Source organism: Saccostrea echinata, unplaced genomic scaffold (genome assembly GCF_033153115.1).
Source record: "Saccostrea echinata isolate AGI-Se365-2 ecotype Australia unplaced genomic scaffold, CSIRO_AGI_Sech_v1 ptg000014l, whole genome shotgun sequence".
Taxonomy (NCBI): Eukaryota; Metazoa; Mollusca; class Bivalvia; order Ostreida; family Ostreidae; genus Saccostrea; species Saccostrea echinata.
The window spans coordinates 1,719,562-1,741,797 of NW_026889763.1; the positions used below are offsets into that span (position 1 = coordinate 1,719,562).

General features: G+C 33.7%; 3 protein-coding genes and 1 long non-coding RNA gene across 4 annotated transcripts; 3 read left to right on the plus strand and 1 right to left on the minus strand.

Moving 5' to 3' along the window:
- The first annotated feature begins 3,802 nt into the window (after positions 1–3,802).
- LOC133186976 (uncharacterized) lies at positions 3,803–9,119 on the plus strand. Its single transcript, XM_061322354.1, has 7 exons — positions 3,803–3,851; positions 6,272–6,346; positions 7,554–7,718; positions 7,860–7,920; positions 8,150–8,313; positions 8,674–8,844; positions 9,001–9,119. The coding sequence occupies exons 1-7, from the start codon at positions 3,803–3,805 to the stop codon at positions 9,117–9,119; spliced, it is 804 nt and encodes a 267-aa protein (XP_061178338.1).
- A 180-nt stretch (positions 9,120–9,299) lies between these two features.
- LOC133186977 (protocadherin Fat 3-like) lies at positions 9,300–14,910 on the plus strand. The gene is made up of 7 exons (XM_061322355.1): positions 9,300–9,463; positions 9,784–9,939; positions 10,383–10,529; positions 10,924–11,049; positions 12,678–12,854; positions 13,773–13,966; positions 14,164–14,910. The coding sequence occupies exons 1-7, from the start codon at positions 9,304–9,306 to the stop codon at positions 14,908–14,910; spliced, it is 1,707 nt and encodes a 568-aa protein (XP_061178339.1). The 5' UTR covers positions 9,300–9,303.
- Positions 14,911–15,493: 583 nt separating this feature from the next.
- Positions 15,494–16,738, plus strand: LOC133187103 (uncharacterized). The gene is made up of 3 exons (XR_009721125.1): positions 15,494–15,592; positions 16,321–16,445; positions 16,598–16,738. It is a non-coding gene; the product is annotated as an uncharacterized LOC133187103 (long non-coding RNA).
- Positions 16,739–19,036: 2,298 nt separating this feature from the next.
- Positions 19,037–22,236, minus strand: LOC133186978 (thrombospondin-1-like). The gene is made up of 5 exons (XM_061322356.1): positions 22,179–22,236; positions 21,305–21,490; positions 20,605–20,775; positions 19,335–19,499; positions 19,037–19,125 (listed from the first exon to the last, which is right to left on the minus strand). Exons 1-5 carry the CDS (start codon positions 22,234–22,236, stop codon positions 19,037–19,039), a joined length of 669 nt encoding a protein of 222 aa, XP_061178340.1.

A 22,236-nucleotide genomic window follows, 5' to 3' on the forward strand; every position in this document is an offset into this window, starting at 1 on the left:
TGCCACTGCTGACCTACATTTACTTATTGAAGGTCAGCAGCTGGGAATGGAAAAGTTCTTACATGTATTTACACTTATTAATTATATATACATTTATCATGCTGATCGGAATATTGACATCAGTGTTTTCAAGTAAAATTGGGTTTAATTTATAATTTACAAGGAATTTTAGATAATTATGTTGACCAAGTCTATAAGGCTTAAAAAACGTATACAGTGGTGTACGCTTTCGGTATTTTCTATGAAAATTTAAGTGAAACATGATACAATCAACCTTTTTTATTGTCTATAAATAGAGATTATCTGTTCCCATGCAGTTCTGTAAGAAATACAAACACGATCTTGCATTACTTGTGGACAAGACACCTCCTTTCCGCTCCATAATCGATGGTTTAACTCGTTATTTTTTTTTTCAGAAATTGTATTCCTAATACATTTTAAGGCATTCCAAGTCTTGAAATGAAAAAAAAAAAGAAAAAGAAAAAAGATTACTCTATAGATATTTATCTGTTTTAAAAGAAAAACGAATGTACATATTAACTACATGTACACTATTGTTAATCTTGAAGTAAGCGAGTATTTTTAAAAGGATTTTATCCAGATTATCCATAAAATAATAGTAATATATTTCATTGGAAATATGTTTAGTATTCCAATAGATGTTTATCGGGGCTGGAGGAGCGTCCTGTCCAATATCACCTCTGTGAAAACGGCGGTGCACATTACCACTAAATTTTAAAGATTCAAAGTCCGTCTGTGATGATAATCCGTTCCAGAAAAAAAAACGAATTAAAGTATTTTATCGTTACTACAAGGACAAATGCACAAGGAAATGCCCCAGAGAGTTAATGTATCCAAAGGAAGTGATAAAATTATCATTGTCACCGAAATAATAATTTATCAAATACATGTATCTTACCTACGGTTGTGTAACATGTAAACATAGGGAGGAGTTCTAAAGAAAATCTTTATCTATTTTAATGCAGTTTTTGTCTTAGTAGATGACGTGATGTATCGTCTTGCAATTCATGTCAGCAGTTTGTTAGGTATATTTTTAAAGATTTTTTAAAAATTTATCAGACACTTACATGAAAAAGAAACATAATCAAGCTAGTGATATAATCCGGGAATGGCAAGGATAATTCTATAAAGAAGCACTGTGACGTGTTTTGCATATTGTTCCCACAAGTAACAAAATAACATAAGATTTGATAACTGAACTAGAAATAAAATTTCTATGTAGCTTATAAAAAGGGACGTGAAAGTGAATTTTGATTCTTCTATTTGAGTGTTCTGTTATTCTGCATTTCAATTATTTGTATTTTGTCTCATGTAAATAGAAGGGGGGGGGGGGGGCTTACTGATAATCAAATTATACATGTACTGTAATGAGTACCAATAAAAAATTATATCAAGAATTTGATTTAAAACTAAATACATCCCTTTCCAATTTCCTTTGGCTCCCCACTGGACTGTGACCATTGATCGATCTTTTACTGATCGATATCAATGCAAGTGTCTGCCGTTTCATGCTGCATTGCTTTGAAGACGACATGCGCATATTTTCATAGCTGACGCGGATAAACTCTATATTTAAATCATACATATAATATTATATCCTTATTTTTATAGCTTTTAGTTTTAGGGAATTATGCCCGTTAGAGTGTACTTCAGGCTTCTGAATCCCTTCCCGAGGATTCGTGTGCATTTCCTGTCGAATTCACTACGCAGATTTAGGCATATAATTTTCGATTTTGTGAATCAAGTAATGAGTATGTACATGCAAATTAATGTGTTTGTCTCTAAAATTAAATTATTAGCATTGGCCATATAAAATATTTTGTTCATCGAAAAATTGATCTAAACAAATCGCACACCCTTTTTAAGCCTTCGGAGATTCACGGTTTTTATTTGAAGCAAAATTTTTCAAGGTCTGTAACGCAAGTTATGATAAGGCCATTCCAAGTTTTTTTTTATGTGCAGTGTACGCGGACGAATTAATTTTGAGGTTATGAAATTAAAAACAAACACAAATTAAAATTGATAAATAAAAAGCTTTGAAACGCAATCACAAAGTTAACTCAAATTAAAATCAACAAATACGAATCTCTGAAATGCATTTTACTCTTTTGGGATTGACATCTCTCTTTTTTCAGTGGTGTATTAATTTTTTTTTATTTCATTAAACTAGTAGTTTAACTAAGTTTTATGGCGAGGAGAGGTCTCAAATGATAATAAGAAATTCTATTACTGTTCTGAAAATGCTGCGTTTTTCCCCTTTTGGTTTGTGTGTTTTCTCGGATAGGAAGATAGGTTAGGATGGACGCTAAACAAAGAAAAAACTTGGAATGGGCTCATCAATCAGGATTCTTATAACCGGTCTCCTTTTGTGGTTTTAACATAGAAAGTGATTGTGTGTAAGTATACAGGGGATTGTTCCTGGTTAGGGTATTTTACATGAACCGTGCAGTAAAGCGGATCCACTGGAATGAATAAATAACGATCTATAAAAGAAATCCTAACATCAGAGAAAAATTTTTTTAACGCAGTTTCAGACACCTCGTAACCCCGTAGTAGTGAGTAATTTATACGTTTATCCAAAAAAAAAAAAAAAATGGAAAATACGAAATTAATAGCGCTGCCATTTGTTGGAATGGAAAAGGGGAGTGATGTTGACTCTTTCATTGCCAAATATCCAATTTTGACAACTTTATATGGGACGTTCCAATTTTCTTTTTAATACTGATTCATGTATCTTTAAAAATTTTAATGTAACTTCATAGACAATGCGGAAAATGATTGAAGAAATCATTAGGACATTTTTACATAAAAAAATGATAAATTTGATACGAACACAATTTTAAAAGAAGTACTACCTTGTCTCGTCTGTATGGATGAATCAAGCTTCATTACTTGTCTGATGAAATCGTTTGTAATAAAATTATATTTCCTTTAAATTATTTTACTCCTTCCATCTATCAAAGATACATTACGATGAATTGAAATAAAAGTTCAAAATTTTTTTCTGGAACATAAGGCAGGTTAAAGTAAATAGTTTCCGGTTCAGAGAATTTACAGATTTCTTATAACGTAACGTTAAAATCAGTAACGCCGTGATGACGTTATCATGTCAAAATTTGTAATTTCTAAAGAAAACTCCCCGTTTTTCGAGACCTCTGATGGAAAAACGGTTTGTGATAATTTAAAAAAAATAAAATGGTTTTGAAAGGACAAATCGTAGGCATGTTTGTAAAAAACTGAAATCAAATTTGGAGACAGGGCCGCTCTGTTATACTTAACGTACCCAGTTCTTTAATGCTTAATACATTGAATTTTATCACAAAGTCTTTATTTCCAACATAAATCATTATTATTTATTTCAAAGATTTTTGAAAAAATATTAAATTTTCAAAAATTTCACAAAAAGATGTTGCACTCCTGGCATTTTTAGCATCATATCTGGGCATAACTTTTTGTGACTTCAGATATCAATGAGATATTTGGCAGGTATTGAGACAATATCAAAAGACATACGCTAAGCCCTAAAAATTATTAGCATTGACTGTATTTATAGAGCAGATCAATAAATATGTGCCTGTCATTTTTTTTAATTCACCCTTGTCAAGAATTTTTGTTAAGTAGTACCCCAAAGCAGAAATTCATTCCTATGGGCCTGTCAGTGATTATTTATTTGTATTTGCTCAAGTAGATGTATATAGTATGTTATTATATTACTACTAAGTATGTAATAAACACAATAACAGATTCCCTTTTCACTTCCTGCATCAGCCCGAGACACCAAATGAATATCATCCAGTATCGTGCTGATGCAGGATGTAATATGGAAAAGGGTATGTACTATTCTCTAAATACGCAATGTTGCAGACCATATCGTTTCAACATTAAATGATAACTATTAAAAAAAAGTCATGAATTCTTTTTGTCCCCAATGTCTTCCTTTTAGTTGCACATATTAATGCAGGGATAACGTTGCAAACATTGCAGGAAAAAATACATAACTCGCTTACACGGGTTATATGTTTCTTTCTACAATGTCGCAACCGTTATCCCTGCACTAATATTTAAACACAGAAAACATTTTATGGTTTAATTGTTTTATTGTTTAAATTATTTGTTTACCTTTTTCATTCACAAAATACAATCTAAAGAGAGGTTCCTTTTAAATAGCTGTAGACAATGAAATCAACCATTCAAGAAGAGAATATAAAGACTGCACGCCATAAGACAATCACTGGCTCCAGAGAATAAAAATTGAAATTAAAATGACTTCGACAAGGAACAAAATAATTATTCTGTTATTATTCGCATTTTTAAACAAAGTTGTCACCCAGGGTAAGCTTGAGATTCTTACATACGTTTCATTAATTTCAGCTTTGTTTCTTTATTTGAATTAATTAATTACATGTACTAGTACTTTGAACATTTTGCATAACAAAATTTCTTACGTTGTTTTTACTTACATGTACGAGGGTTGTTCCGAAAGCTCGCGGACCATGTGCATCTTAGTTATACTAATTTCAAGAAATTGAAAATGAGCACATCATATGTAAAAATATTTATTTTGCTGATGTGTGAAGTTTCATTCCATTCGATTTAATAGAAATCAATTTACTTAATTTTAAAATCAATATGTTTGGTAACCCTGGAGCACACTAAACAACATTGTTATACCTTTAAAAATTGTTTCCTTTATAATTCTATACTAAAAAAGTCTCACATTTCCAATGTTTTACTGAGCGGTCATAAAAAATTGATGTTTGAGCGAGATACCTGTATTGGACCTGTCGATGAGATGTTGGACCGCGAACGTCCAGTGTGGGCGGGGTCAGCTGTATCTTATTCGCATTCGTTGGAGTTTGACAGAACTTAACGGAATTGACCAAGTTTAAACCGCAGTAAACACAATTTACGTCATGTTATGTCAAAATAAAAAGTAAAAGGTATAACAAAACATTTGATGACTGTGTTCTCGGGCAAAATGCGTTTTTTCGACCCCTCGAACCAAACTGTTTGCCTTCGGCCTAACGGCCTCAGGAAAACAGTTTGGTTCTTGGGTCCGACAAAACGCATGTTGCCCTCGAACCCAGTCAATAAATGTATATTATTAAACGTCAAAAACATAGCTTCATGAGGTTTTCAAAAATATATTCTCCCTATACGTTTCCCACAATCTGGTCCAATAAACGTTTCTCTATCAATTGAAATTTATTTTGCTAACAATTGTTCCAGTAGCATAATTTTGTTTGTCAATGTTTTATTTCTTTTTATCGCTTAACTGTGTTTCCACAAGATCAGCAACTGATAAGTTTTGGATCAGATTTTTACAGATAATCCGTTTCCTCACAGATCGCCCTCGTCTGATACAGAATCTATATCATTCAAATACCGCCTGGGCCATTTTTACACACACGCATGACTCACTTTTGACATATTTCATGCTTCCTACATCATTTTTAGAGTTTATTTTGGAATTTTCAAGAGCACAACACAAAATCGTATCGTTAACTTCTGCTCCGTGACGTTCTAAGACGTAATCTTTTTTGCCTTTTTCAATGAGGACCACCTTTCTTCTGAAATTGATTTCTTTTCCACGGAGCAAACTATGCTGGAATATGAAACGATGTAACAATTATTAATTTGAACGTATAGGTTTTGAGCCATTTTATAAGGGATATGATTTTACAGACTTTATTTAGAGTATAGTTTGTAAATTACTAAATTATGACCTGCTCCGCGATCCAATTTTCGCAGTTTTTAAGTCTGAACAACTTTGAAATAAATCATGATATTTAAAAAAAAGTTAAATACAAATCATTTGAACATTTCTACCAAATTTGGATACATTATGACGTTAAATAAAAAAGAAAAATACGACAGAAGTCCGCAAACTTTCTGAACAACCCTCGTACTATTGTTTTTCCTTAGTAGCATACAAGTGATAAATTATATGCTACAATTAAAAACGAAATTTAATCAATGGATAAATGGACGTAAATTTCGTTGCATTTAGTACACATAATAAAGACACAAAAAACTCGAAATATGTTCTGTAATCATTGATTGAACCACAATCCTCATGTTGGAATACACCCTGTACATGTATAAAGAAATTAACTTATATTAGAAAGACTAAAAGTGGAAATACATATTATTTTTATCAAATATCTACAAATTACAGGAACATGTATCTATCAAGTACAGTACATGTACTATACCAGTACATGTATATACTACAGATGTTTTTTTTCAGGTACGTCGTGTACAGGAACCACTGTAGGTGTTAACCCTGCCTCCTATAGTTCCAGCACCTCCACTCATAGCACGAGTAAGTAAACACAAAACCTATAAGTAGACGTGTTATCATAAAGTAAACGACGCAACACGAGAAATAGTACGAAATCACTAAAAAACGTAAGTAGACACAACACCAGTCAGTAGACACAACAGTAGGTAGACAGGACACCAGTAATTAGACACAACGTAAGCAAGTAGACACAACATCTGTTATTCAGTAAATAGAAACAACACCAGTAAGTAGACACAACACGTAAGTAGACACAACACGAGTAAGTAGACACAACACCAGTAAGTAGACACAGCACCAGTAAGAAGACATAACACCTGTCAGTAGACACAGCACCAGTCAGTAGACACAACACCAGTCAGTAGATACAACACCAGTAAGTAGACATAACACCAGTAAGAAGACATAACACCTGTCAGTAGACACAGCACCAGTCAGTAGACACAACACCAGTCAGTAGATACAACACCAGTAAGTAGACATAACACCAGTAAGAAGACATAACACCTGTCAGTAGACACAGCACCAGTCAGTAGACACAACACCAGTCAGTAGATACAACACCAGTAAATAGACACAACACCAGTAAGTAGACACAACACCAGTAAGAAGACATAACACCTGTCAGTAGACACAGCACCAGTCAGTAGACACAACACCAGTCAGTAGATACAACACCAGTAAGTAGACATAACACCAGTAAGTAGACATAACACCAGTAAGTAGAAACAACACCAGTAAGAAGACATAACACCAATAAGTAGACACAACACCAGTAAGCAGACACAACACCAGTAAGTAGACACAACACCAGTAAGTAGACATAACACCAGTAAGTAGACACAACACCAGTAAATAGACATAACACCAGTAAGTAGACACAACACCAGTAAGTAGACACAACACCAGTAAGAAGACATAACACCAGTAAGTAGACATAACACCAGTAAATAGACACAACACCAGTAAGTAGACACAACACCAGTAAGTAGACACAACACCAGTAAATAGACATAACACCAGTAAGTAGATACAAAACTAGTGAGAAAACAACTGTTTACATACTACATGTATCAGTTTGTTATTCTCATCAACATTGTTCAAATACGTAATTTGGAAAGTTAAACATTTTTCTAAATTACATGTAATACCTGTAACAGCAATAGTCTATTTTGCTAATTTAAGCTTCATATTAATCTTAATTGATCGTGTTGAATATTTTCTGTAGACTCCGCCTTCCTAATTGAGGATCCTCTCTATCAGATCACGTGTTGTGGAGCAATCACATCTTGGGAAATTTCTACATCCGGGTCAGGAAGTATCACTTTCCAGGTCTGGAGAAAGCTGTCTTCAAATGTCTACCAACTTGTGGGACAAAATGTCTTCACTGCAGGTCCAATGATATTCTTTTACTTCGTTTTAAAACGAATAAAATCTTACTTTTGTAGTTCAATTGTAATCAAATGTTTATAATTGATATAATATTTCGATATTTTAACTATTTGAAAATTATTTCTTATTTTTATCAAAACAGGATCTGGAACATTTTCTCCGACAGACAAAATAATGGTGCAACATGGAGATTACATTGGATGGTTGGTGTACTAAAATTCCAGTAATTTGTCAATTGACTGCTTTCCGCATTTTTCTTTTCAGAAATCAATTTTTTCCGTTTTTCCATCAAAGTTTTATAGCACTTTTTTCCATTACTTGAAATAACCATTTTGTCACAGAACTCAGTTTTCGTAAGTTGATAACAGCTTTAAATTTTTACATCTTGATTGTATGTAATGACAACCTGAGTCTGTTTTTCTTGTCCAACAGGCAGAGTAATGGCCCTACGGTGAAATATGCAGCGGGTACCGCCATCTTGAATAGAGTAGAGGCTACCATGTCGACATTACAGCCTGGTTATCTTCATGACTGGAGTACTGTGTCACCAGAGGGCGTATCTAGGAACTACGCCATTAGGGCGACGGTTTCAGCCAGTAAACAAAATGTCAATTAGACTTAAACAAAAAAAGGAAACACAAAAAGCTTGGGGATATAAGCATCTTTGCACTCTTCCAAAACCTTCACCCCCTCCACCCTCTCAAATTTCGGTTCTGATCTGTCTTGTTTTTTCTTTCATTCCTCCATCTTTCCCCCCACCCTTCTATCCTCCCTCTTTTTTACACTTGTTCTCTTCTAACCCACAGATTTTAAACCAATAAACTGGCAATGAAGTAGAAATCAATGGTGTGTGGAAGAAAACATTTCATCTTCTCATCAAAGTTCTAGTTATAATAATGTTTGATAAATGCATAATAAGTTGAGCAACTAATATTTGATGTACATTTTGTATGTAGGTTCGACACCCGTCTTTGGCACTATACCAAGTTTAGTCACTTTTCCTGAAGAAACACCCCAGGATACAGTTGTGCAGTCTTTAACTGTTACAGACGCTGATAGTACTGATGTCATCACACTGTTCACGAAATCAGACACGTCAGGATATTTTAAAGTAGACACTACAACATGTATGTTATTAAAGAAAAAAACCTACCAGAATCTGAGCTATTTATATACGAAATTAACATGAATCAATCAAAGCAAAACACACCTCCTTGTTTACGTCACAAACCTAAGTATTTAGGTCACTTGTAGTGTTTTTTTTTTAATCTACCATTTTCCAGTTCGTATCAAGACTGCGCAAGACAGGATTCCAATGGGGTCAACATACAAGGTCGGGGTCAAGGCCATTGACAGCTGTCACAAAGAGGCTACTGCCACGGTCACATTTTTCTGTTACTAATACGGTACGTGTTCTTTGTGTAGAATAGCATCAGGAAAAACGGTAAACTGAACTGTGTTCACGTTCTGTGATAAGATACTATGAGAAGAATCTAGATAGCTAATTAACATTTTTTTTATACTATTACATATAACAGCAATGCATTTTGCATGTAACAAGACATCGTCTTTTGAAGGATATAACAATGTCATTTTCACCGACTTCATCCTCCGTATCGGAAAATTCCGCAAGTGAGGAATGGTTGGCGGACATCCACGTGGTGGATCCAATGCGTGATTACTTTTGCTCACTCCAGACCGCCAATGTGCCATTTACCGTGCGACAGAATAATACTGGAGTGTTGGGTACGAAGTTTATTTCGCATTGTGTTGAACAACTGTTATTTTGTTTCTACGCGAGCTATATTTTTCTAGACAAATCAAGACTTTCCTTAAAACGACAAACATTTATAATCGTTATCCAATCGTCATTTATCAATGTTGCAAAGAATTAATATGGCACTACATATGCCCAAAATGATTCATAATTATTCTATGTGATACGATGTAAGTACACGTTTGTTAGAGTTGACATTTTAAAGTATGTTTTGCTAAGATAACATTTGGGGGGGGGGGGGTAACTCCGATACTTCGTGATTGATTAACTTGAAGATTTCATACTGCAGGTTACAGTTTATACTTGAGAAAATGGCCGCAGCTTGATGCTTCAGTGACGTCTAGTTATTCTCTGACAGCGCAGTGTACAGACGGTACTAACACAAAAACAGCGACACACACAGTGGCAGTGACAGCTAACTCCAAACCTATCATTTCTAACCTCGGTAAAAATATCTTCTTCTGGACTCAAATAAATCCGTTACATTCCAACATATATGCAAAAAGCTACCCTTTTTATTATCTCAAATATCTCAAAAATAAAAGATAAACTCATCAAGTCTAAACCCAGTAAAGCCCCAATGCTTGAAACCTTAACTTGGAACGACCATTGTAAGTTTTATTCTTATCTTTAAATACAAACCTCGTTATCTCGTACTCGATGGGACCGAGAAAAAACTTCGAGATATCAAGGGTAAAATACTAAAGAAATATGTGTTTGGGACTTCCAAATTACTTCGACATATCCATGGTATTCGAGATATCAGTGTTCGAGATACCAAAGTTCAACTGTGTAATTTCAGTAATAAAAGTTTGTATAAATTTAATTTGTGATACTTTATTCACATTATTTTTACTGGAGACATATTCAGATAACATTTTGTTTTAGGAGGAGGCGTTAGTGTGATTTTAGATGCAAGGACAGTTTTGATTGGTCACCTTGTTTACAACGTAACTGCCACAGATAACGAAGGGGATCCAATGACTTTTTCTCTAAGCTGCAGTCCTTCCGGATGTCCCTTTAAAATCTTCGATTGTAAATATAATGATTAATACTATACTTTACAGTACATCATAATCACTTTCGAAAAGTAACAGAATTTACTGTAGTTTCCTTATTTTCTTAGGCATTGCATTTCGAATTTTTGAAAATAAAAAAAAATAATGAATATTAAAACAAAAAATTATAAACAAATATATATATAAAAAAAAAAACATTCGAGGACGTCATCGATCCATTTTTTCTATTAGATAATGTGGTTTGTTGATACCTAATGTCTACCCCAACTATGAAATCCACGAAAATTGACGTTTTCTAGGAAAACCACAATATTTCGTGTCATCTCGAAAATGGATGGATAGACAAAAGATAGATAAATATATGGACACTAATATTCGAATTGCTGGTTTCTGATAATATATGATTTCAGCCGGCGCCATATTGCTGAAGTCACGTCTTATCACACACAGTCAATCGTCATATACTTTAACTGTGAGAGTAAGAGACGCCTATACTCAAGTAGCTGACAGAGGTACTCTTAGCGTCACCATCACAAGTACGTATTATAAAGATATGGATGTTTACTGTATTATAATGATACACTGAGTTCAATACGAAAGCCTAGAACACCATTCGACATTCCAATTCAAGTTAAGATTTCGAATCTCGTATTTCAAATTTCGAATGTCGAATGAACCTTCTCGGCTTTCGTAGTTTAATAACTTGAGCGCTTCACCAGTGTTCAGTGATCAACTTTGTGACTGAGCTTGATCTGTGCTATATTCAATTCTTCTGTTTGGGTAGATCTGTTTGATTATGCATATAACCCCTTTTTAACTTAATTAACGTTTTGCATAATTCCTGAACTATAATAAACATGATATAGCTATTTTGATTTGATTGATTGACTTATGTTGCTTTACGTCCCGTTCGAGAATTTTTCACTCATATAGAGACGTCACCATATACCGGTGAAGGGCTTCAAATTTAGACCTTTACTCATTGAGCAGTGAGGGTTCTTTATCATGCCAACGCCTACCTTGACACGGGCCTCGGTCTTTAAGGTGTTGTCCGAATGACCCGCAACTTTCACTTTAAAGTGCCGAGCGCTTGGCGAAGGAACAGTTGCTACATGTACCTATTTTTTATCGACTTAGGAAAGTCGCGGCCGTGATTCGAACACACGACCTTCCGATCACGGAACGAGCGCTCTACCGACTAAGCTACCGTGACAGTCTATTTTGGAACACAGATATAAATAACTCTCATGTTAATGCCAGAAATTCTTATTTTTTGGCAACCATTTACTAATAATTCGATTTATTTATTTATTTCTATTTTATTGACCATCATGAGAAATCATAATACTTTAATTAATCGTGGTACGTTGTACAGTGTATATAATGCGGAATTTGTTTTGACTTTTAAGGCTGTAATTCTGTCAAAATATGCCCTTTTCTATGTTTAATGATGAAATACCCGTTGATAAGAAAACGACATTAGTTTCAAGAAAATGAAATCCAACTTAAAACCACAGTAACGATAAGAACGAAGATTTAATTCTAAGCTTTCTTTATCTTGCTTCAACAAATTATACTGATTAGCTTACCATGATAACATTAACTTACTATGATCAACATTAGTCTATCACTATATATATCTTTATTGACTGGGTTCGAGGGCAATATGCGTTTTGTCGGACCCAAAAACCAAATTTAACTGTTTGCCTTAGACCGTTAGACCGAAGGCAAACATTTTGATTCGAGGGGTCGACAAAACTTGCCCGAGAACACAGTCAATAAATGTTTTGTTATACCTTTTTTTGTTATACATGTGTCTTGTGCTGGGTTCCATGGTGTAAATTTCGTTTACCCACACTGCGGTTAAACTCGGTCAATTCCGTCACTGTCAAACACTAACGAATGCAAATAAGATTTAGCTGATCCCGCCCAGTGTGACGTAAGCGGTCCAATATCTCATCGACAGGTTCAATTTCTCACTCTGCATCGATTTTTATGACCGCTCAGTAAAACACTGGAAATGTTTGATGTCTTAGTATAGATTTACATAGGAAGCAATTTTTAAAGGTATAACAAAGTAAATCATCATACTTAATTGCTAATTCAGTTATATAGAACTTCGATTTGTTTGAAAAAAATTCAATTTTTTGAATGTTATATTCAGATAGGAACAGCGATCCATCTATTTCAACCCTAGGACTAAACACTGTGAATGAAAATTCTCCCTTGGGTCAATCAGTTCTGAAAGTTACGGTATCAGACGCCGAATCAAACTCACTACCAGTATACGGTGTTTTTACTCCAGCCTACGGAATGAAATACTTTGATCTTGACCCAGCAAGTAAGTGAGTTTTACATAATGGACCTTTTTTTTAGTTTTCTGCATATCAAACATGTTTTGCTCATTATCGATTTCTAAACCGAGACAGGCTATACTTCCATAAGTTGATAAATCAAGGGTTATCAACAATCTTTGAATCTGAATTCATAATACGTAAATCCTATGGTCGATATTATGACCTCGTTTGCAAATACAAACTACTCAGTATTGCAAGGTCGAATAATACTTACTGACGTCTTCAATATAAATTGATAGACCATTATTTTCAGACTGACTTGTACACGGATATCCGATTTAGCCGAAGGGTTTACGGTGGGTGTGACCATGCAAGCGACAGGGTATGCTCACCCCTCCATGGCACCCGATCCCATTACCTCATGAAGTTTTTTAGGTGCATGGGAATTGCGTTAATTTCGGTTATTGATGAAAAACAAACGAGGAAGTGGTCGTTATTTCATGATATTATACTTTGATGTAAATTAGTTTAATCTGATTCGTCGAGAAACATTTGTTAAAAAACACTACTACCCGCTGAATAATGAAGCCACGCCCTCCGGCTTTGCAAAAGTCAACATTGCTTGACGACGGGTGATATTCCAAAAAAAAATATTGACAGTGCAGAATTTATGCGCCCATGGTTTAATGTAATATGTATTTGGATAAAACATTCAGTATAATATAATAAATATTGCATATAGTTGAGTGTAACATTGAAAATTTTCACCCCAAGAAAACCATTGTCAACCTTGGCTGCGCCTCGGTTGCCAATGGTTTTCTTGTTACACTCAACTACATGCAATATTTATATACGGTTTTAAACAGGATAATAGTGTTTGACATAAGGATGGGACTATTTATGCATAAAATGAACCAAACTAATTTCTCTCTAAGCTCATAAGTGTATGCTTTGTTTTAAAGCGGGGATCGTGACAACATCCTCCATGCATAACATAGACTACGATATACTGCCAACAACAGACATAATTTTAGTGGTACTCAGTACAGATGGCATTGCTGTCGCCTCTCAGACTGGAACAATAAGAATCGTAGACGTCAATGAACCCTGTTATTTTGCAGAAGACTACTACCGAATTATCAGAGAGGAAGGCAGTGTAAGATTAAAGTTGACTTTTACATGTTTATAATTATTCCCAGATTGGGACCTTATAGCTTATCCAAAGGTCAGATTTTTAGAGTTCATCCAAATATTGGATTCTTAGAGTTCATCTGTTGGATGTTATTTCAAATGTTATTTCATCGTACAAAAACACTTAAAATGAATTTAAAAGATTGTTCATCTCTGTTTCAGAGCAGATCAACATTTCCTCTTCCAAACTACAACATAAAAGACCCTGACATAGGCGAAACTTTTATTTTTCAAAAGACATGCGGTAGTCCTCACGACAACAAAGTGTCAATCAACACAAACACAGGACAGTTCTCATTCCTGGGAGACTATGACCTTGACATTCCAGGAACAACCACAAACTTTAACTGTACTCTCACCGTGAGTGATTCTGGAGGAAATTCGGATACCACTGTTGTTGGGGTGTTTATTGAATACAAAAACGAATTCTCTCCAGCCTTTTCAGTGGCCTCTGTTTCATTGACTCTGCAATCTCATGAGCTGATTGGTGCAATAGTTACAAACTTTACTGCGCATGACAATGATCTTTCTACGCATCCTCAAGGTCAATTCTATTACATTTTAGACCAATCCTCAAACTCGTTAGAGTATTTTGGAATTATGAGTAATGGTAGCATTTATATTAAAGAGGACTTAACTCCCTTGTATTTAGGGAAAACATTACTACTGACATTAACAGCAAAGGACAACGGTACACCCAGCCGTCAAAGTTCTATATCGATAACAATTCAGATCCCTTTATCCACAACAACTACCAATGTGTCACCCACAGAAAAAGCATTACAATTTGAAAATGATACAAGGAACTCTGCCATACTGGCTCTCGGTGGATTTCTATTCTTGGGACTGCTTTTTACCACTGCTTTCATGATTCACAAGTATACATTAACAGGAAAACAATTTTGGTAAGTCTGAACCATCCTTTAATAGGCATCTTAACTATTATGTGTAATGTTAAAAGAAATTGTACGATGATGCGCATTGAAGTGGTAAAATTTTTCGTTTGAATGGAACTTTGGGTCTTTCTTGTTACATAATGACACGCCCTTTTGTTTAGAATTGAGAAAGCAAAATTCGTCGCAATGTCTTAATACCCTCCACTTTCAAGCAAATTATGCTGAAATAGGGATATTTTGAAGTCGGGAGAAAGACTGAGAGACTCCCTCTTCTTTAAAACTCATGTATTACACCGAGTATGTCTACTGAAGTTATCACTGCACATGTATCGATCGAACACGCTTCCCTTGAAGAAATGGGCGTGTCTTTATGTAACGGCTAATTATGTTCAAAATGTTTTATTCAGACGGAAAATTTTACCACGTCAATGCGCATCATGGATGCCTTAATTTTTTATGCAAGTTCATCACAGTCTCCAATTCTTTTACACAAAGTAGTCAGCAACTTATTCCAAAATATTCTCATTTCATGTACGTGAACATCTATTAGGTATTATTTTTTTCTTTTCTCAGCAAGACAAAGCAAAACTTAAATGTTTCTAAATCTCGGATGCTAGAAGTTCAGGATACTAACACAGAATCTACAAACCATAAAGATTTCAAAACAGATGATGACGCTGTAAAGACGAGAAAAGGTTGTACTTGCATCAGTCTGTCTCTGTATAAGTTTAAACACATGCAACGTACCAAAAACAAGTTTTGTGTTTGTTTTTCATACTCACTGAAATAAAACTTAATAGAAGAATGAATGGGAAATTTATTTTTTTCTTCTAAATAGGAAACAAAGTTTCATAGTTTCAAAGAAGATCTGGGGGAGAACGAGTTGAAACATTGTTATTTAATCAAGTACTTAAAAAGATTGCGACTTAGCTCATTATTATGATAAAGCAAGTTAAAATTTCATCTCTGAACTTGAGTATTTTTGTTTTGTTAAAATCTCGTCTCTGAACCTGAGTATTTTTAATTCCTTTTTTGTTAGGATAGTCCATTGAAACTATATTTCTCCTTTTTGGTCTACCGTATGCCCAGTACATGTATATAGTATAATTAAGAAATAATAAAAAAAATCCCCCTTTTTGTATTGGCACAGAATGCAGTTTGATTGCTGTCCATATTAAATCATTGCATTTCTGTTAAAATACATTTAACTTAGAACATTTTGCTTTGAATGTTTTTCCAATATTTTCCCTTCTATTTACCTTTCCACCTCCAAAGTATTCGTCCTTTATGAAGCTACACAGTTTTTTTAAATATACCTTTTTGTTATTGTTTCTGTTTGACACTAGTTGTGGTCAAGACATCTTTGAGAAAAAAAACCCATAGGAATAGATTTATTTGATTTCAGAAGTATTTTTTTAAACAGAATCAGAATTTCCGACAGACATAAAGAAGCCCATGCCTAGTTTAACTACAACCAACTTATATAGAGCAGATGAATATAAACCAGGATATCCTGTGTATGACGGAGTGGATCAAAATAAAGAGAAGGTAATTGAAATGTTAACTTTTTCATTAAATATTTTCAACTGTATCATGTAAAACGTTCAAGTTGAAATAAATTCATTTGAATCATATACATGCATGCAATACACTGGTTTGAAGGTGTGGTAAGTTGATATTTATTCTTATAATTTTTGCAGTGGTGAAAATAAATTAGATGTGGACAAAATGTTTCAAAGCAAACTACTATTACCTCCGGTAAACGAAGAGAAGATCCTGATTTTTTTTCAACATCACATATATCTTTCTTGATTGATTGATTGTGACGCTCTTGATTTTTTCCAACCATCAGATAATCTTGATTGATTTATCTGTTTATTATTCATAACTAAAATTCTTCAAATGTACATGCAAATGATATTCTGTGTATATTGGACTACCCACGTTATTAAAAAATTGTCCAAATCCATACAGACAAAAATGGAAAAATATTCGTAGAATGAAACGAACCGTGATATTAAGCTGTGATCCTCAATTTGACATTTAGATATATCGACGATGTTTTATCAATTAAAAATATTCATTTTCATTTATCATTTGATTCGATGTATCTCTTTAAACTCGAAAGAAAAGACACCACATAGTCAGACAATCTGGTTCATAATTGGATATTTTACAAGAGAAAGAGAAGGAGGACAAACTACCAACAGAACTTTATGATCATTTATATCTCTCCTACATACAAAGTTTATCTCCCAGTTCATTCGATACGCAAGAGCATGTCCTACACATGAACAATTTTTAAAACGAGGCAAGCTATTGACAAATAAATTAATGAAACAAGGATATCATCAGTCTCGTTTAAAGTCAACATTTTGCAAATTGTTTGGTCGACACAATGACCATGTTAGCAATTCTATCGTTTCGTCGAATATTGACCGAAGTTTTCCATACACTTGTTAGAATTTTACTTCTCATTGTATTGTCTAAAGATTTTTCCGTTTACCCAATCATGATAAAGAGCACATGGCGGATGTGGCCGGTCGACAGGGGATGCTTACTCCTCCATGGCACTTGATCCCACCTCTGATGTTTTTAGAGGTCCGCGTTTGCTTTGCTCACAATTTGTATTGTTCAATAGACTTTTTAGTTTGATTTCTATTCCTTATATTCATATTTCATACATCATATTGATCCTACAAGAAAATACTAGGTACACAAACAGCCTCAGACACATTGAGGGTTGATGAAGCATAACAGAGGAATACAATAGAGCACAATTAAATCCAGAATAAAGAAAAAAGTCAATTTAGAGAACGTTTCAACTAATTGAAATTGAAAAAAAAAGATTCGAAAAGCGTTTGTTTAGATGATACATATGCGAGAACTTTTTAAATGCACACAAGACACATGCAGTGCCATAATATGGTGACAATAGAACCATTATCAACTTCAGTTTGAACCAGGCAATATCAAAATGATAAATGTCAAAAGCTCGTTAAATAAAGATTTATTCAGGTCATTCAGTAATGTTGCGGAGATGACAGAAGATTGACTATAAAGATGCATGGAACAAAGTGTGTGTTGAACATACACAAAAATATTGAAAGAAGTTCAAAGGTGGATAAGATGACAGTTTAATTTTCAAGAAGACAGAGTTCTTGCATGCAAAATTTTAAAATTTTGAATATGCATCCTTTGTATGAGCCCTGTGGAGGAGGGGGCCCTGATAAGGTCAGTTATATATTTTTTTTAAATATTTAATAACAGTTTTTAAAGGTGCTTGGACACAGATTTGAAGTTAATATTTTCTCAAATTGTCGGTATAATATCATGACTTATATGTTTTTATAGTAATTCACATGGAAATAAAATAAAAAAAATTATTTTATCTGGAAATTATTAAAACTACAAATTTCGGGACGCGTTTGATTGACACATCTATGCACTTTCACAAAGTAAACTTTATCCTTAATACTTAAGAAAAGTAGAAAATTTGTTGTGCATTAATGAAAAATATTAAACTATAATCCAGAAAATAAAGAGTAGAAATGTGAGAAAGCAAAACCAACTCACCGGTATTGTCAGTCCGTGCTCAGTGATGTGTGCAGAATTTAACAAATTGAACACACCCGTGAAACGTAAACTGTTTTTGTAAACAGGGCAGGAGCTCTGTTATCGTTAATGTTTACGTTTCACCGGGTGTGTTCAACTTGTTAAACTCTGCACACATCACTGAGCTCGGACTGACAATACTGGTGAGTTGGTTTTGCTTTCTTACATTTCTGCTCTGAATTTTCTGGATTATAGTTTGAATATATTTCATTAATACACAACAAAAAATTTACTTTACTTAAGTATCAAGGATAAAATTTGCTTTATGAAAGTGCTAGGATGTATCAATCAAACGCGTCCCAAAATTTGTAGTTTCAATTATTTCCAGATAAAATAAGTTTTTTTTATTTTATTTCCGTTTAAAATGCTATAGCAACATATAAGTCATGATATTATACCGAGAACTTGAGAAAATATTAACTTCAAATCTGTGTCCAAGCACCTTTAACATTTATTGTAAAAAAGAAGTATAAAAAATATTAAGCACATCATAAACAGAATATACAGAATAATGTCTTAAATTGTTATAAAGGCCAAACAAGTGCCAAAATTGGGAATAAGAGAACCAAGTTTAACACTCTTGTTGATTTATAAAACATACATCCAGAACTGTCTGCAAAAGAAAGAAAGAAGATTGTCATAGATGGACAATATACACAAATCGTAAATTCTTTTAATTTGTGCGAGGTATAGAAGCTTCTAGCTTATTATTATTTTTTTTTATTAAACTGGCTTCTCAGTTTGTGATTCAATTTTAGCAATCTTTTCAATGAAAGTAATAAAAATGATTTAAAAAAAAAAAAAAAGAAAAAGAAAATTTACCTGTGGTTTCCGATTGTACCGCTATTACACAATCAATTTCGTCACTTCCGTCGTCACAATCAAGTTTAGCATCACATTCAAACTTCCGTGGGATGCAGAACTTAGCACTTTTACATATAAAAACATCTGTCATACATATGATTGGATCAAAATCTTTTGGAATACCTGTAATTATAAAAGAGTTCTATGTTGTCTTTCTAGATATTTTGTTGCTCAACAATAATCTTGGTTGTTAATATCATTTCCGTATTGGAGGAGGGATGGCTTTAAACATTTACAACCCTCTGGGATTATGTCAAATACGTCAAAGTCTCAATCATCAAATGTAAACTATGTTGTTTGTATGGTGGCACATTTTTTGCCCCCTACATGCAAGATAAATCATTTTAACATGCGAGAAAAAGTATTTCAGCATGCAAGATAATGTTTTTGTCTACATGAAAGATAATTATTTTGACATGCACGTTACCAATCTTTTTAGAGAATCTGATTTTAACATTTGTAAATTAACTTAGTGTCTGATAGTATCTGATATCGTCCTAGATGCAGCATAATCATGTACACATGAGACTTATTTATGTCAATATGCGAGATACTAGTATTTATGAAGAAATGCGAGATATGTATGTTGACATGCAACTATTATCTTGCATGTTGACATAAATATTTTCCATGTTAAAATTTAACTTGCATGTTGACCTAAATAAGTTGAAAATCAAAATAATTAGCGACATGCCTACATAATTATCTCGCATGTCGACATAATTATTTTGCATGTTGACATAGATAAGTTGTATGTCTACATAATTATCTTGCATGTTTGATGTCAGATACTGGCGTAAGTAAGTAAATTTAACCATATTGATATCAGGTTTTCTTAAAAGATTAGTTACTTGCATGTCGACATATCTATTTTGCATTATCTTACATATTGACATACTTTTCTCGCATGTTAACATAATTTATCTTGCATGTAGGGGGCAGACATATGCCACCAAAGTTTTGATTGACTGTGATGAAAAACTTTGTTTTTTATTCGATCAGAACGTTCAATATACATGTAGACTTTTATAGACTGAATATCATCCTTCAAGTCCATTGAATTTTTGTGTTCATAAGGAAAGATATTCTTAATTTTTAGACGAAAAATCCTGAAGAGAAGTCCATTGAATTTTTGTTCACAAGAAAAGATATTCTTAATTTTAGACGAAAAATTCTAAAGAGAAATATAAATCATTTTAGGATTTGTTTTCTAACATCAGCGATGTACCTGGGCACGTTCTATTGTTGCAGACTTGTTTTTCAGAGTCATGCCCTCCACATTCCCTTCCTCCATTAGTAGGCTTTGGATTGTCACATTTCCGGTGGCGCTTCTGAACACCACCCCCGCACATCACTGGACAGGTGCTCCATCTAGTCCACATGCCCCAATACCCATCCTCTGAAAAAATGTTATAGTGATGTTAAAAAAATTGCAATATTTATGTCCTCTGTTTATTTACTATCCAAATTCCTTGGAAAAACTTTTCTGTTAATCAATTGGTTAAACATATCAGAACCGGTTTGTTAAAGACATAATTTATGCATAATAAAGTGGACTGGTCCTTCAATGTGACATAGTGATCAATAATGCAACAATTTACGTACTAAGTATAAACCAAAAAAAAATCTCTAATTTTTTTTAACATTCGGATCAACTGTTGCGACCATTGAAAAAAATCCGCTTAGGAAGGTGTAAAAGGAAGCATTCTAAAAGAAATATTACTTTTTAAAACGCTTATTTCATTAGAAGGTAAGCTGTTCTAAAATGTCAAATTACACTAGGTATATGAATTTTACAATTTTTAAAATCATAATATCTTTATGTTGAAGATTAAAAAAATAATCACCTGCAAAGTACAACTATAAATTAAAAAAAAAAAAAACCCTGACTATTCCGATAGTACAAATTAATGATAATCGTTACATACCAGGACAATTGACCTCGGCTGAGCATTCAATGAGATCATAAAACAGATGTTGTGTGGTAATGCCGTTCATAATCCACTTTGCTGTTCTTGTGGAAATACCGGAGCCACAGGAGGCAGCACACCCAGACCAGGGGCCCCACTCCCCCCAGTGCCCTTTAACAGGTCTCCTTCCATCAGACTGCAAAACTAAACAGAGTATAATCAAGTTAAAAGCACATCCAAGTCAACTTTTATTTACTTCAATACATGTACATGCAATGCGCTGAGTTATTTAGAAATATGAATTTCGTTTGCTCGAAAAGAAGGCCGAAATGCATTTAATACATGTATTATGGTGCCTTCCTCGAGCAAGATATTCTGTTCTCTCCTGATCTTAAAATACTGAGTATTAAGAGCAATTGTCTACCATAATACTTTATAAAGAAATAAGCAAGATTTAAAACCTAAACATACTTTTTTAAATCAATTAAATCACATATAGATTAAACCTGTCTTTAAAGTCATCAGTCACAAGAATATCAGGCGTAGACAAGCTCATTTTTTATTTCAGTCTCAATTTTACAGAGGAATAATTAGTAGAAAAGGGAGACTGAGATCAAAGGTGAGCTTAACTAAGTTTTATGGCCCCGGAGCCTAATTTTGTTTTGAATATATATAAATACACTTAAAATTTATTGAGTTTAAGCATACTATTTTCATTTATCCTTGGTTGAAGAAAAAAATACTAGTACCCCTATAGATTCTTGGACTAGAACTGCATGTTTATCAATGAATATCACATTTATCACTCTGGTCAACTGACATGATTGAAATCTACAAATCACCGCCTTCTGGGAAAAAAAAATAATGAAATTTAATTTCAATTTAAACTTACTTGTAGTAGATATGAAGTAAATGGTAATTATCCATTTCCCAAAGCTTTGTCCATCCAT